General features: G+C 39.6%; 1 protein-coding gene across 1 annotated transcript; it reads left to right on the forward strand.

The window, feature by feature from the left end:
• The first annotated feature begins 417 nt into the window (after positions 1-417).
• cusr (Copper-only SOD repeat protein) lies at positions 418-13,480 on the forward strand. The gene is made up of 10 exons (XM_038713969.1): positions 418-724; positions 2,718-4,800; positions 5,421-5,520; positions 8,138-8,215; positions 8,815-8,910; positions 9,605-9,737; positions 9,833-9,947; positions 10,702-10,826; positions 12,208-12,288; positions 12,710-13,480. Exons 1-10 carry the CDS (start codon positions 685-687, stop codon positions 12,799-12,801), a joined length of 2,943 nt encoding a protein of 980 aa, XP_038569897.1. The 5' UTR covers positions 418-684; the 3' UTR covers positions 12,802-13,480.
• Positions 13,481-13,639: the final 159 nt, after the last annotated feature.

Genomic DNA, 13,639 nt, shown 5'->3' on the forward strand with positions numbered 1-13,639 from the left:
GAAGCCCTGCTATTACAGTATAAAGTATGAAGTGTAACCTTATAGTACAAAACATAAAGCCTACAAACAAACATTAAGGATCAGTTCACTTTCAATCAACTGAGGAATTTTAATTTTATCTAAATCCCCTGAAAATGTTTCCCTGAAAAAGCTTCATGAACATGTACATATATACATTAACAACCACTAAATATTTCCTTTGCATTCTGAACTGACAAATAACAGAACACTTGAACATATCAACACTATGATCAACAGGTAATTTCCTCTGCCTGTATTTTTCTTCGAGCTGAGCATGGTCAACACAGGGACGGGCCACCTCAACCCATCCAGGCTGTCGCCCTGTTGGCCAATCACAGGCTGACACAGACAGACTGCAGCTGAAAAACAGAAGCACAGAGGCGGCTGAACATTTGGGAAAACCCACAACACACTTAGACCTAGACACACACACACACACACACACACACACACACACACAGACTCCATCATTTTGCTGTTGTTGAACCTCTTATGGTGTACCTGAGTAGATTTTTTTTTAATCTATAGCTTACTATAGCTACCTTCAATGAGGATTTGCCTTCAGTGAAGTTTTTATTCACCTAATTTTCCTAATTGTACCTAATTTTGTCATTCCTGATACACATTTTCTCTTTGCTGTGTGTCTTGCACACATCTGCCAACATGTGCCTTCTGACAGCTGCACTGTTGTTTTCTTTACTTGGTGAGTATGTGCAATCTATGACTTTTGCCTGAAGTGCCACGTGGACTTCATGAATGATTTATGTATCTGCCGTGTAATGTTTATGCCATTGTTTTTAAACCGTGTGCCATGGAGAACAGATGCAGTGTTTGGTCCAACAGATGGCCATTTAACTGATTTGTTTCTTTGCTCTGGTTGATGTCGTGTTTATTAGTTGCTCTTTTTCTCCGCTGGAAGGAAAACCTGCAGACTCTCCGTTATTCAGTGGCCAAAAAGGGACTTGGTTAAAACGGTTTATAATTTTATTTATAACCAACTGTGCAGTAGATACACAAGCAGCTCAGTTTTATTGATGGAAGCTTTGTAGGTTGTACCTCCCTCTATGAGTCCCAGTGTGTTGTGGAAAAACTAACGATATTACAATGGTTTACGTTTTTAAGGCTCTGCTCTTAAAAAATGGGAAATGATCTGTTGTACAACCTTCTGAAAGTCCTGCCTTAGGAGTCCTTCATTACATTATTGTACATATAGTACACAGCAGTCAATGCTTATGAATCACTTCTTTTGATATGAAAAGTTGACATAGTCTATGTACAAGTTTTATTACATTTACAACAAGCTTACCCTTCATGTGGATGAAGGTAAAGTTGTTTGCTTTTCAAAACACTGCAGACATACATTGTATTTTCTTGTTAATCTATTTAAATAGATTGTAAATGACAATCAAAATACAGCTAATGACAAGAATTTTAGACCAGGACTGTTAGTTACATTGTGAAAGAAGCTTTTTGGCTATTTTAACTATCACTTCAAATGTCATACAGGCTGAATAACATTAAAGAAATGAAAGTGGCCGCTATTAATAATGTTTAACTAAGAACAGAAACTAACCGGTGCACACACAACCTAATTTAAACAGTACTTTATCTATATGGACTAACTAACTGATTTAGTGCTTTTACAAAAACTACTAGAGTTGATCAAAGTTGGTAATTATGGGTTGTAGGAAACTGAACTTTATAGTTTAGTGATTATGTGTATGTGTCTCTAAATGGTGATGACCTGAACATGAATAATGCATAGGCATGTTCATCAGATCCGCATCATGTTCACATTTGCCTCATGCAAATTGGCATAATTTAAAAGTTAACTGATTTTCAAATTATCTACCTTTTATTGTGTGATATTTCTCACCCATTAGTGTGCTTCCACTAATGTGGCACCCAAGCATGCATAAACGAACCAGCAAAAAAATACATGTTGAAACAGGATATTAGTGGGCTCACTTTAGCAATGCACACTCTTAAACATCATCTTTATTGTTCTTCTGCTTCATCTTCAAAACATTTTTCTGAAAGGCTCTAATTTCCTTATACAGAAACCTCAAACATTAATGTCAAAACTTTTCCCAACTTTTTTTTGCCAGATTTAATGAATGGGTGGAAAGTTCAAACTCGTCTGCCCATCTTAGAACCTTTTCAGTTTGCTAAGCTCATTTCAGACATTCTTAGATTTTCACATTTCACAAACACTGAGAATGGACTTCTCAGTGAAATAAGAGACATGAATAATTTTTACTAGGAAGCAGTTATATCTTAAGACATGTCTTTATATATATATATATATATATATATATATATATATATATATAAAAATAATTAAGGCTGGAACACCCCAAAAAAGGCAAAAACAACAGTTCAGGGGGTTCTTTCTTACTTGTAATTGTAAATATTACAATATTTTCCCCCATATCCCTTGAAACACATTTTCAGAAACCCCTATAATGGAACCATTGTCTAACCTTGATGTCAGTCGAACATCTTATCTGCCTGCATCACTCGCAGCTGTTAACTGAGACACTGTTGGGTAATGTCAGTAGTTAGCTATCTAACTTCTTTATTACACTTTAACTTCCCTGTCAGTGTTAAGCAGGGGCATCCAATATCAGCATTATGTTTTTTGAGGTGGAGCAGTCCAGATTACTATCATCACCTCCACCTTGTCATTCTTTCAGATTCCATGTCCTGTGTTCAGTTTCTGGCAGCTCTGAACATGGGAGGAGTCACTGGACAGGTGCACTTTGACTCCACCTCCCAGATGGCCACTGTCAACGTATCTGGCACTGGATCCTGTGGTTCACTTAACTTTTCCTTCAGCGAGTTCCCCGTCATGTATGGTCATTATGCTCAGCCATGTTCTCAAGCAAATATTGGCCCCAGTGTCTTCACTTTCACAGCTGATCCAGCCTCAAACCCTATCGTCAACGTGTCACACCTCTTTGAACAAAGCTCAAACCTGGATGATTTCTCGTTGATTTTGCAGACATGTAATGGATCTAAAGTATGTGCGGTTGTTAGTCGCGGTCAAACGCTCTTGACTTTGCAGGCCAGGTTCGTCGACCCAATTGCAGGTAATGTTTACATTCGCCTTAACACTGGACAGACCAACGCCAGGCTGCTTGCAGACCTAGTTACAATCGGGAAAGTCGATGCCTCACAAACCAATATCACTCTCTTAGGATCTACAAGCAATGCCAATAGCTGTAACGTTCTTCTAGGAAGCTTAGATCCCACAACTTTGACCAATCTGGGTGTCGTAAACGTTGGAACTCCTTTCCAGCCTGAGAAATCCCGTCTGGACCTGACCAGCTTCAACATCAACAATGGCTTTCTTCTCATCCCAATGGGGTCAAGTTACAAGTGTGCTCAGATTTATAATGTGCCAGAGAAACAGGTGAGCGCTCTTGTGAATATGAGAGGGATAAAAGGGTACTTTAGTTTCAGTCAGGCTTCCCCGTTTGATGTGACAGAGTTGAGGGTGAACCTGACTAACTTACAGAGCAGAGTCGGCCCTTATCATGTCCACCTTTTTCCTGTCCCCTCAGTCAGGTCACCTCCATCAAGCCTGTGTTCAAATGATAATGTGGGTGGTCATTGGAATCCATTCAAAGTCAACACAAATGACTCAGCATATCCGAAAGTACCAGGTTCAACACACGACAGGTATGAGGTTGGTGACCTTAGCGCCAAGCATATGTCCCTTGCAGGTAAAAACGAAGTGGACATGGTGTTCACTGACTTCAGCCTCCCTCTGTTTGGACAGAACAGCATCATAGGTCGCTCAGTTGTGATTCACCAAACAGATGGTGCCAGGTATATTTGTGCCAGTATCAGCTATCCTGGTGAAGTGACTGTAGCCAGAGCCAGATTTCAGAGCCCTGTAGTTGGTGAGATCTGGTTCACCCAGATGAAGAACAACCCTCTTTCTGACATGTCCATCTTCATGGATTTGTCATATGGTAATCCCACAATGACACCAACTAAAAACCACAACTGGCATGTTCACATTCACCCCATCAGCTCAGAGAGGGATGATGATGAAAACCACTGCAGCACAACAGGAGGACACTGGAACCCCTTTAATATTAGCACAGGAGACAGCAGCTATGCCCTCCACTGTGGCCCGTCCAGGCCCTTTTCTTGCGAGGTGGGAGACCTCTCCAGCAAACACAGCACTATCAATCTCGACACCAGAGTGGGCCGAGTGGAAGCAAAAAACTTTTTCACTGATGTCACTTCCTGGTTGCCCACCTCAGGCATCACCGGTCGTTCCGTGGTCATTCATCAAGCAGAAAGAGGAGGGTCAAGGATTGCTTGTGGCAACGTCACAATGATTCGAGTCCCCAAAGCTAGCGTGGGTAGATGGTTTGGCCCCCAGATGTCCAGCGGCCAGGTACGGTTCTCCCAAGCTGTCCCACAAGGCCCCACATCTATAAACGTGTCCCTGATGAACCTGAACTCCTTAGCTGGGGGTTACCACGTTCACATACTGCCCATCAACCCTGGCAGCGTAGAGCCCTGCTCCAACACAAACATCCTGGGCCACTTCAACCCATTAGCCTGGAATGTATCAAACAGTCCTGCCCCTGGATCTGGAACAGTGGACCAGTATGAAATTGGGGACATCAGCGGGAAGTTTGGGATGCTGAATGGCCTCAACCAGTCTCAGGCTGTATACCTGGACCCTGATATGCCATTAATTGGACCCTACAGTATAGTGGGAAGGTCACTGGTGGTCCACTACTCCAACGGATCAAGGTGAGAGCCTGTGTGTGTTTATTGTGTTTGTGCTTATTACAGATAAAGAAACCAACAGAGGGTGATTGAGTGAGTGAAAGCGAAAAAGGAAATATGTGGACACGTTTCACAAACTATAGGTTGACCACAGTTTCCCATCACTAAAGAAGAACTAGTGAGCAATGTGACTGCTATACTCTACCCACTGACTCTTTTCTTGGAACATGAATGCTATGGTGTTTGTTGCAAAAAAAGAGACATATTTGTCATTTTATATGCATAATAAATGATACAGATTCAACATACTGTAAATGGCATAGATTCCAGTGGCTATAAAGTCTGAGTACCCACTGATGCCTCTGCAGCATGAGAACACAAGTTGTACCCCGAATGGCCCTCTGGCACAGACCTGACCAGTCTACTGAGGGCAAATACAGGCATTGGATGTCATAGACATCGAGTCATTGCCTTCTCATGTGTTGTATTATAACACACAGATAGCGTAATCTACTACATTCATTGAGAATGACTCAGCAAAACATTGTGAAGGAGAAAATTCTAAAGGTTAAACCTGCTGGATTTGAATACAATTTGCTCATCTTGTTTGTGCTTTTGTGTCTTTCTGTGCATTTGTGTTTCAGAATGAGGTGTGCTGACATCTCAGCTGACAGAGATACAGATGGACAATGGACTATTGCCAAAGCTGTTTTCAATGGCACAGTGACTGGGGAAATCAGACTGGTAAGAAACCAACAACAGCTAAAGTTTTTTTCCACAAGTCCCAACACATTATCCATTTACATAGTTTAAATTATTATTGGTTATTATTATTGTACTCTATTGTAGTTTTGCTAATCTAATCTAATGTTCAACACACATCATGTTCAGTCACCATTCTAGAGACTGAATGTTCACTATAACACACTAAAGCTGATGATACACGGGGCAACTTTTTGAGCAATGTTGCTGGGCAATCTTGTTAGTGGCAATTCCGACTATAGCGGCGGGGCGGGGCGGGTGGCGGAGTGGTGGGTGAAGGGGATTACGGTAGTATTCTTTACTCATTACCATTGACGGCAATTTTGCCCTGCACGATTGCTCTAAAAGTTGCTCTGTGTATCATTAGCTTTAGTCTTCAAGTTTTGTTACTTTTAATGATGTCACGGTAAGTGGTGTGGTGAAGCAGGTTGGAGGAGGTTGGAGGACCCAAATGCAGGACACGAAGGCTAGCAGGTGCAGTTCAGTGAAGGGTTTTAATTGAAACAAAAGGTGAGCACACTTACAACTGAGTGGCTGAGTCCAAAAACAAAGGGTGTCCGACAGAAATCCAAAATGAGCAGGGAAACAGGGAGACACGACGAGTGAGGCTGACTACACAAGAAACACACACTGCAACTCAGGGTGACAACATACAATGATCCGACAAGGACAAGACAGAAACACCAGGTAAATATACACAGGGACTAACGAGCAGGGCGGGAGCAACACAGGTGACGGACATGAGGCTAACGAGGGAGGCAGAGAGACAGCAGGAAAACAGAGATGCAAGCAGGCAGAGACAACAGGGCGTAACAGAGAGAACACTTAGACAAGCAGACATGGGTGAAAAACCAAGAATGCACAAGTACGGGCTAAACAGAACCAGTAAATGACCAAGGGAATACACAACACAAAACCGGGAACACAAGACCAGGAGTAAACAAACACAAAAGATATTAACTAATGTACAGGACTAGGAACTAACTGAACAAGAATACACAGAACCTAAAACAGACTTAAACAGGAAAGACATGAACACAAAAACCAGACTCCTAACAAATGAAGTGCAAAACAAAACAATCATTAATCCATTATACATTCCTATGTTGCAAGAGATTTTTATTTTTGAGTTTAGGCTATCCGATCAGACTAATGATATCTTTATACAACTTTTTCACATATGCAGTAATATGTATATATTTTAGCCTCACCAGAACATGCTCTGGCAGGTGAATACTCTCTGTTGCCTTCTGGGCGTTGTCATGCACTACCTGTATGCAAGACGAACCGCTACTCCAAATCTTTATTCCTTCAGCGATCAGACTTTTAAACTCCCTGTTGGGTTATTTAGGGTTTCAAATGTGCACATACTGGCTGCTTGTATGTTGTTAATGTTTTGTGTGTTTTGTGTTATGTACTGTTGTATACTGTTGCAAACATGCTGCTCTTAACTAATTGCCCCTAGTATGATAAATAAAGTTAATTGGATTGACAGTAAGAAAAACAATGGCTATTTCCACACCAACTTTCAAGATTGCTCACACTGACAATTATAGTAATCTTCCCCCAGCTGCACAATTTGAATTGCTCAAGGTCAGGTTGCAATACTTTGCCACATTGCAAAAGGTCAAAGCATATTTTATAGAAGTGAGAAAAAAAAAACATTTGTGTCTCTGCTTACAAGGCTTGGTTTCATTTGCTTTTTCGGTGAGTTTGTGGACATGTGGTAAGTGTTCCATTCCATTCAGTCATGTAAAATATCACCCTTCATAATTACGAAGAGAAATTCTGCCTTTGTCTGTAACTTGACAACAATACATTTTGACATTGACACTGAATGAACAAATTTGTTTCCTCAATCCAAACTGGCAGACATTGTTCTATAAAGGATCATGCAATTAATTCTAGTGACAGTCACCGAGCTCAGCCTGTCACCAGAAAGAATTTACGAGATTTCCACATAACAGTGGCAAATTTTAAGAATCAGGTTTTCTTTGATTGCCACAGAACACATGCAAGGTTTTCTGGCTAACTTACTAAGAGCCAAGCTGCCACAAAAACATGACAGCACGTTTCTGCTGCGCTGGACAGAGTGAATTCATTAAGCTTGTGGTGGGTTGCATCAAGCGGCTATGGGAAGCAGGGACGAGATCATTACCTTAGCTTAACATCCGTCCACTATGGCTAGTGGAACCTACAGGCCCCCTGAACTAGGAAGCTCACCAAGGGAACAGCTGTCTCTGTCAGCCGCTTTGCAGAGGCCCCATACTGAGCTCTGCACTACATCTATGGATAAGAGCTTGAAATATCTCCAAAGAGGTTATATGAATTATCAAGAAGAAAATCTAGGGGAAGTCTGGGGAACTTAAATCTGCTGGTTTTGCTCAGGCGGATTGAACAGAGTCACAGAGTGAGTGTGAGAATACCTTAATAAGTAGTTACACTGTAATTGTATGCAATATCCACAAATCAGTACATTTTAACTGCTGTATTTCTGCAAAGTAAGTAAGTAACTATTTTCTATAAGTATGATGAATATGCATGTTTAATTCTTTCTACTGTAACTGTCCACTAATATTGGATTTTTTTCTCTCCTCAGCGCCAGCAGATGTTTCCTGATGGGAGTAGCAGTGAAATCACGCTGGAGGTGAACCTTCAATCAACAACAATTCAAAATGTAAGTACACAGTCATTTGCTGTAGTACACGTATCCACAAATGCATTTTTCACAGTTAAAAAAGAGGAACAAAAGTCCACGTCAGGTATCAGTTATTAACAATCAGCTATAATATTGAATGCATTTCCATGTAGCACCAACAGCCTTAAACCCTTTGAGCACACAAAGAAAAACTTGGAAAGCAAACCTTCAAAGAAAAGTTCCGTGACAGGTGGATTCAATGGCTACCAAGTAGAATATTAAAATGGAAATGTACTTGAAAGATGATCAGGAAACAAGAGATGCCAGCACGTAGTGCCTGAGAAGGAAGAAACACTCATAACACAAACACAGATCCACATTGAGTTGGTTTATAGACATCAAGATTGCATTATTATGCAGATATACTCAGAAGTGGCAAGGAGTGAAATGCAGATAAATGGGGAACGTGGCAAGAAACGTTTTTGCTGCCTTTTGATGTTTTCTTGAAACTCAGGACAATGTCTGTAATGAGATCCATGTAATCTGAGGGCATTACTACATAAACATACAGAATTCACATAAAGACACAGAAAAATAAGACACACACACACAGTTGAGCTTGTATTTCACCCCTCCAGGCATCCTTGTTCATCAAAAACAACCGTGTTGGCACCAACAACAGGCAGTGCGACGGTGTGGGAGGCACATTCAATCCCTTCAACATGACATCAGTGGTGAGACCAGGCTGTCCTGTCTTTAACTTCTGCACTTCTTCTCTTCCTGCTTTCGAAAGTTGATTGTTTTGTAGGCTAACACTAGTACTTAAGTATTGAAGGCGCTTAATGTAGGATGCCTAAAGATGCTATAAGGACATTTGTACTTGCCCCATTCAAGCATTCAGTTGCAAGTCCTTTGAATTTTTTTAATTGAATTTGAATTGAAATCTTTATTTCAAACATGCAAGAGAAAGTATAAAAAACTAAAACAATGTTTAAAAAAATAGGAGAAAAAAACAACAACAGATGAGCAGCAAAAGTACCTATCTAAAAATCTATCTATCACATGTGCGAAAGGAGTAGGAAGAAGTAAAACTTATGTACTCCTACCCCTTTTATTCTTACATTCCTTCAATTAACAATTTTTATTTTTATTATTATTATGTTTTATATACATTTATATATATATATATAATATATACACATTTTATGTACACAATATTAGAGTGACCACTGACAAGTACTTATTTATCTAACCTTGATAATGTACTTTCAAACAGCAACATGTACAGTATGTACAATGGAACAAACTTTCAAGCAGTGCAGAAAAGGAAGTCTATTACAAAACCAACATGACCAAATAAAATGTCAGATAACGTGCATAAATGGTAAATGTATTTTTTGCACCGCCTTCTTTCTGTTTCCCCTCCAGAGCTCTAGCTGTTCACTAGAAAGCCCTCTGAGCTGTGTGGTGGGAGAGGTATCCGCAAGACATGGCACACTCAGCCTGACTGTGAGACAGCTCTACACTGACAGCCTCATCCAGCTCTCTGGAGACAACACAGGTATCACACAGACACAAAAGTCCCCCCCCCCCCCCAATAAATAAATGGAAAAGAAGAAATGTAATTATTGTTTTTTCAAATTTCTATTTTTGTAGTGGTCCACAGATCTCTAGTGCTGAAGAAAGGGGACAGCATCATCGCATGTGCCGACATCCTCCCAGAATCCCCTTCAGCAGAGCAAACCTTTCCCAAAATGACTAACTTCAGCAGGTGAGTGCAATAAAAACATATCATACTCTGTGATTAATACACTGTCATCAGAATTTTATCTGAAATCTCTTGGCACACTTTAAATTTTGCCCTGAGCGGAAACTGATGGGACCATTTACTGACAGCTAGGAAGCGTCAGGTTTTTTGTGTGAAAACACAGCAATTGATGATGTGCATTGCATTTCTCAGCCTGGCTAGTTGTCAAATGATACATTTTGATATTGTAAGTGAAAGTGCATCAGTATTTACTATCAAAAACATTTTGAAACATCAACAATGCAGGCTCATGCGATCAACATGATGCAGCCACATACAGGGATTGTTCTGCTTTCAGAGAAGCTGATCAAATGCATGGTTCCCAAATACCCCTTTGCTATGTAACTGGATTCCAGCTACTTTGTGGCCTGAGTTAGCAACTATAAATCGATGATCCATTCAGCAAACTATCCATATAAACTCATAGTGACTTGACCATTTCTTAATGTTTAGCAACAGGAATTTGTAATCGGTCCGCCAATAATAACTTCAGTAATGCATTCAATGATTATGGCTCATACAATAGTTATGTTATGTATATTTGTGTATGTATATTTTATATAAGCATGTGCTTTGAACCCTTATTAAGTTTTACCAAGAAGTCATTACAGTCAGGGAAGCGCATCAAACTTTAGTTCAATCATTTCTGGATTTGATTGCCTAGCTAATTATTATATTATGTGACTTCAAAGTTAATATGTCATTTCTTTTTGCCCAGATATGACTTCCGTAGGAGGGTTGCAGATGTCCTGCAGTTGGAAACAGCAAGAGTCAGCATCCTGCCCAGCTCTCCCCGCTCTGCAGCTAATGGAATCTGCCAACAAGTCAGCTTCATGGTATCTGGTAAGGGACACCAGTTACAAAGGCTCTCAGAAAAAAGGATGCTTCCCTATCAACTCAATAGTGTGCCTATTTTGCAATTAAAGGGAAATTGTATGACATTTTTTAACACAATGATTCATAAGTAAAGACAATCCGCGGAAGTAACTGAGTGAACATTCATTCCTCTTCCTCTATTTGGAATGGAGATGGAGATGGATTGGAAATTATACACTAATTTAATGATAAAACCATTAACCATGTGATTAAAATTCCGACAGACACCACCAGTCATAGCATGGTGGCACACAGGTTTGAGCGTACGCTCTTCAAAAATTTAAGTAGCTTACATTCACTTTTGTTAAGTGCTGTGGCCTTGAAAGTATGCGTTGACTCATCTCACCTCTCTAGGGAAGCCCCTGTAGTAGTATCATATTGTATCACAGTTATTAACACTGAATGTTGCATCTCCACGGGTCACTGAATGTAAAACCTCACTGGAATATCAAAAAGGACATGGTATTGCCAAAGAGAAAAAGGCAAACAAACATCATTCTCATTTGAATATTTTTCCATAAAGACCAAAAGATGATTTCCACATGGATAAAGAATGAACAAAGTAGCATAAAAGCTGATTTAGCAGAGGAAGTGTCGCATACAGCATACTGTCTACATTATGTATTCACAAACACACAGAGGCTGTTGTGTGTGATATAATCTCAATCTATTGGACTATACAGCATGTAAGTCTGTAAAGAGTTCAGCTACTTCAGGCTTTAGGAACCTATCTGCGCAAGCTGTGTTCCCAGGCTGTGTTCATCAGGACAATGAACAATTATGGGCATGGAATAAATCTTTAGAAAACCTGAAATATGGCTCCGTAACCTGATGCTGGAGTTGAGTGTCTGTGTGTTTCATTTTCTGTCCCTTCCTTTGTCCCAGGGGGGAACAGAGAAGTGCCTGTACAGAGGTTTCACACAGTATAGCACAGGACAGGCCCCCACAAGGTGGAGTTTACTAATGCAGTCATTACTGAGAAGGCTTCCTTTTTCGTGATTATGAGTATAACAGCATGCCGCTGAGAGTGTAATGAAAATAATGTTTTCTGTGCTTGGGAGAACAGAAATCATTATGAATTAATGTGCCTGGAATGGAATCACACCTACTCGACAGCCAATTGAATGTAAAAATAAACTTGTTATGTAATCAATCAATCAATCAAGTTGTTATTTCTGAAACGTTTTGAAATTCACCACAGCATTTCTACTATATCGCATGACTTAATGTTATAAGTCCACAACTGCATTTAGACTCAGCAACAGTAATTACCAAGGATAACACAACAGTAATTGTGGCTGGGACCGTCTATGTGTGATTAAGCATTGCCACATTGTCTGTCTTAAAGGGGATGTCAGCACAGATCTTCTGAAGTCTGTCAAAACCAGCATGAAAATGGGCATGTTCAGAGAGTCTGTCTCATGTACAAGTAAGTACGCCCCATAATGGTGCATAATGGGAATGTGAAACTGTATGGGAGAACAACATTTAGAAGTCCGGTCTTAAAAAGTTTGATTTGACTTCATTTATTAAAATTTAATCTTTATTTAACCAGGAAGTCCCTTGAGATTGAAATCTCTTTTCCGAGGGAGACCTGGCCAAGACGGCCCACCAGTTACAATTTAAATAGAAATACAGAATAGTCAAAACAAACAACAAGCATCACACACAAAGGAATGGACTAAGCCAGGTCACAAGTGGCAGTTACTAGCTCTCTGAAATAAACCAAAATAAATAAACAAATTAACCTTTTGTTAAATAAACCAATAAATAAATATTGAATGGATTTTGTTGGAGAGCGACTGGGCCTTGAATAAACTGTGGCCACCTTTCTGATCTGATGCCCTCAGGAAGTGCAGGTATGCTGCTGGTTCCAGGAAGTCTGCTTCTTGGCTTGATGTTTGCTGCTGCCTGCCTGCTGCCATCTACAATTTATTCATAGCTCAGAGATTCAGCCACATCAGTTGATCATCATATCGTAAAACTGTGGAAATGTTTATGAAACGTAGCCCACCAAGTGATGATAGTCATCTGATTAATTGTCAAGCAAATAACAATTTTCCTTTATTTTACAGCTTTTGTCAACCAATAAAGATCTTGCCATTTTACATTTTGCTTTTTGTAATAATCATTTCAGGCAACAAGCTATTCAACTGTTTAGTTTAGCCTTTATAGAAATGTAATTCTTCTGCAGCATACATATTATATTTTATTCAACTGTACTGTGAAATGGGTGGATGAAGTTAATGCTGTACATTTTCAGATATCCAGACTTACTGTATGTAAATATCTGGGAAACTGTGAATAAAATACAATAATGTTTGTATGCTTTGTGCCAATAATCTTGTATTTTTCCCCCTTGTTTTGAACCCCTGAACAGCACATGAACAAATGTATATAGTGCTTTATCAGGACAGTAATCCATTGATTAATATTAAGGGAATAAATGTTTTGTATGCTTCCTAATAAGGAATCATTAAAACGGGTTTGTGAGTCATGCTAAGGACTTTATTAATGGTTCATAAATAATTAACTATTGCTTTATCTAGCTTAGTTAGACCATTAATAAGAACATTTTTGATGTTGCCAGGTTGTGAACAATAAAATATAAGTTAATTTTATCAACTGACTTGGTATTTCTTTTACACACCTTTTATATCAACGATAACTACCTATCTAACTGTATTATTTATTGAAGTAATCATGTGTAACCATCAGCCTAATAATTTTGATTTGCCTGATAGCTTTTCCCATCTCCCTATCCTTTCCACTTGTGTTAG

Source organism: Micropterus salmoides, unplaced genomic scaffold (assembly GCF_014851395.1).
Source record: "Micropterus salmoides isolate LMB-PRFRI ecotype aquatic unplaced genomic scaffold, ASM1485139v1 Ms_hic_scaffold_12, whole genome shotgun sequence".
Lineage (NCBI taxonomy): Eukaryota > Metazoa > Chordata > Actinopteri > Centrarchiformes > Centrarchidae > Micropterus > Micropterus salmoides.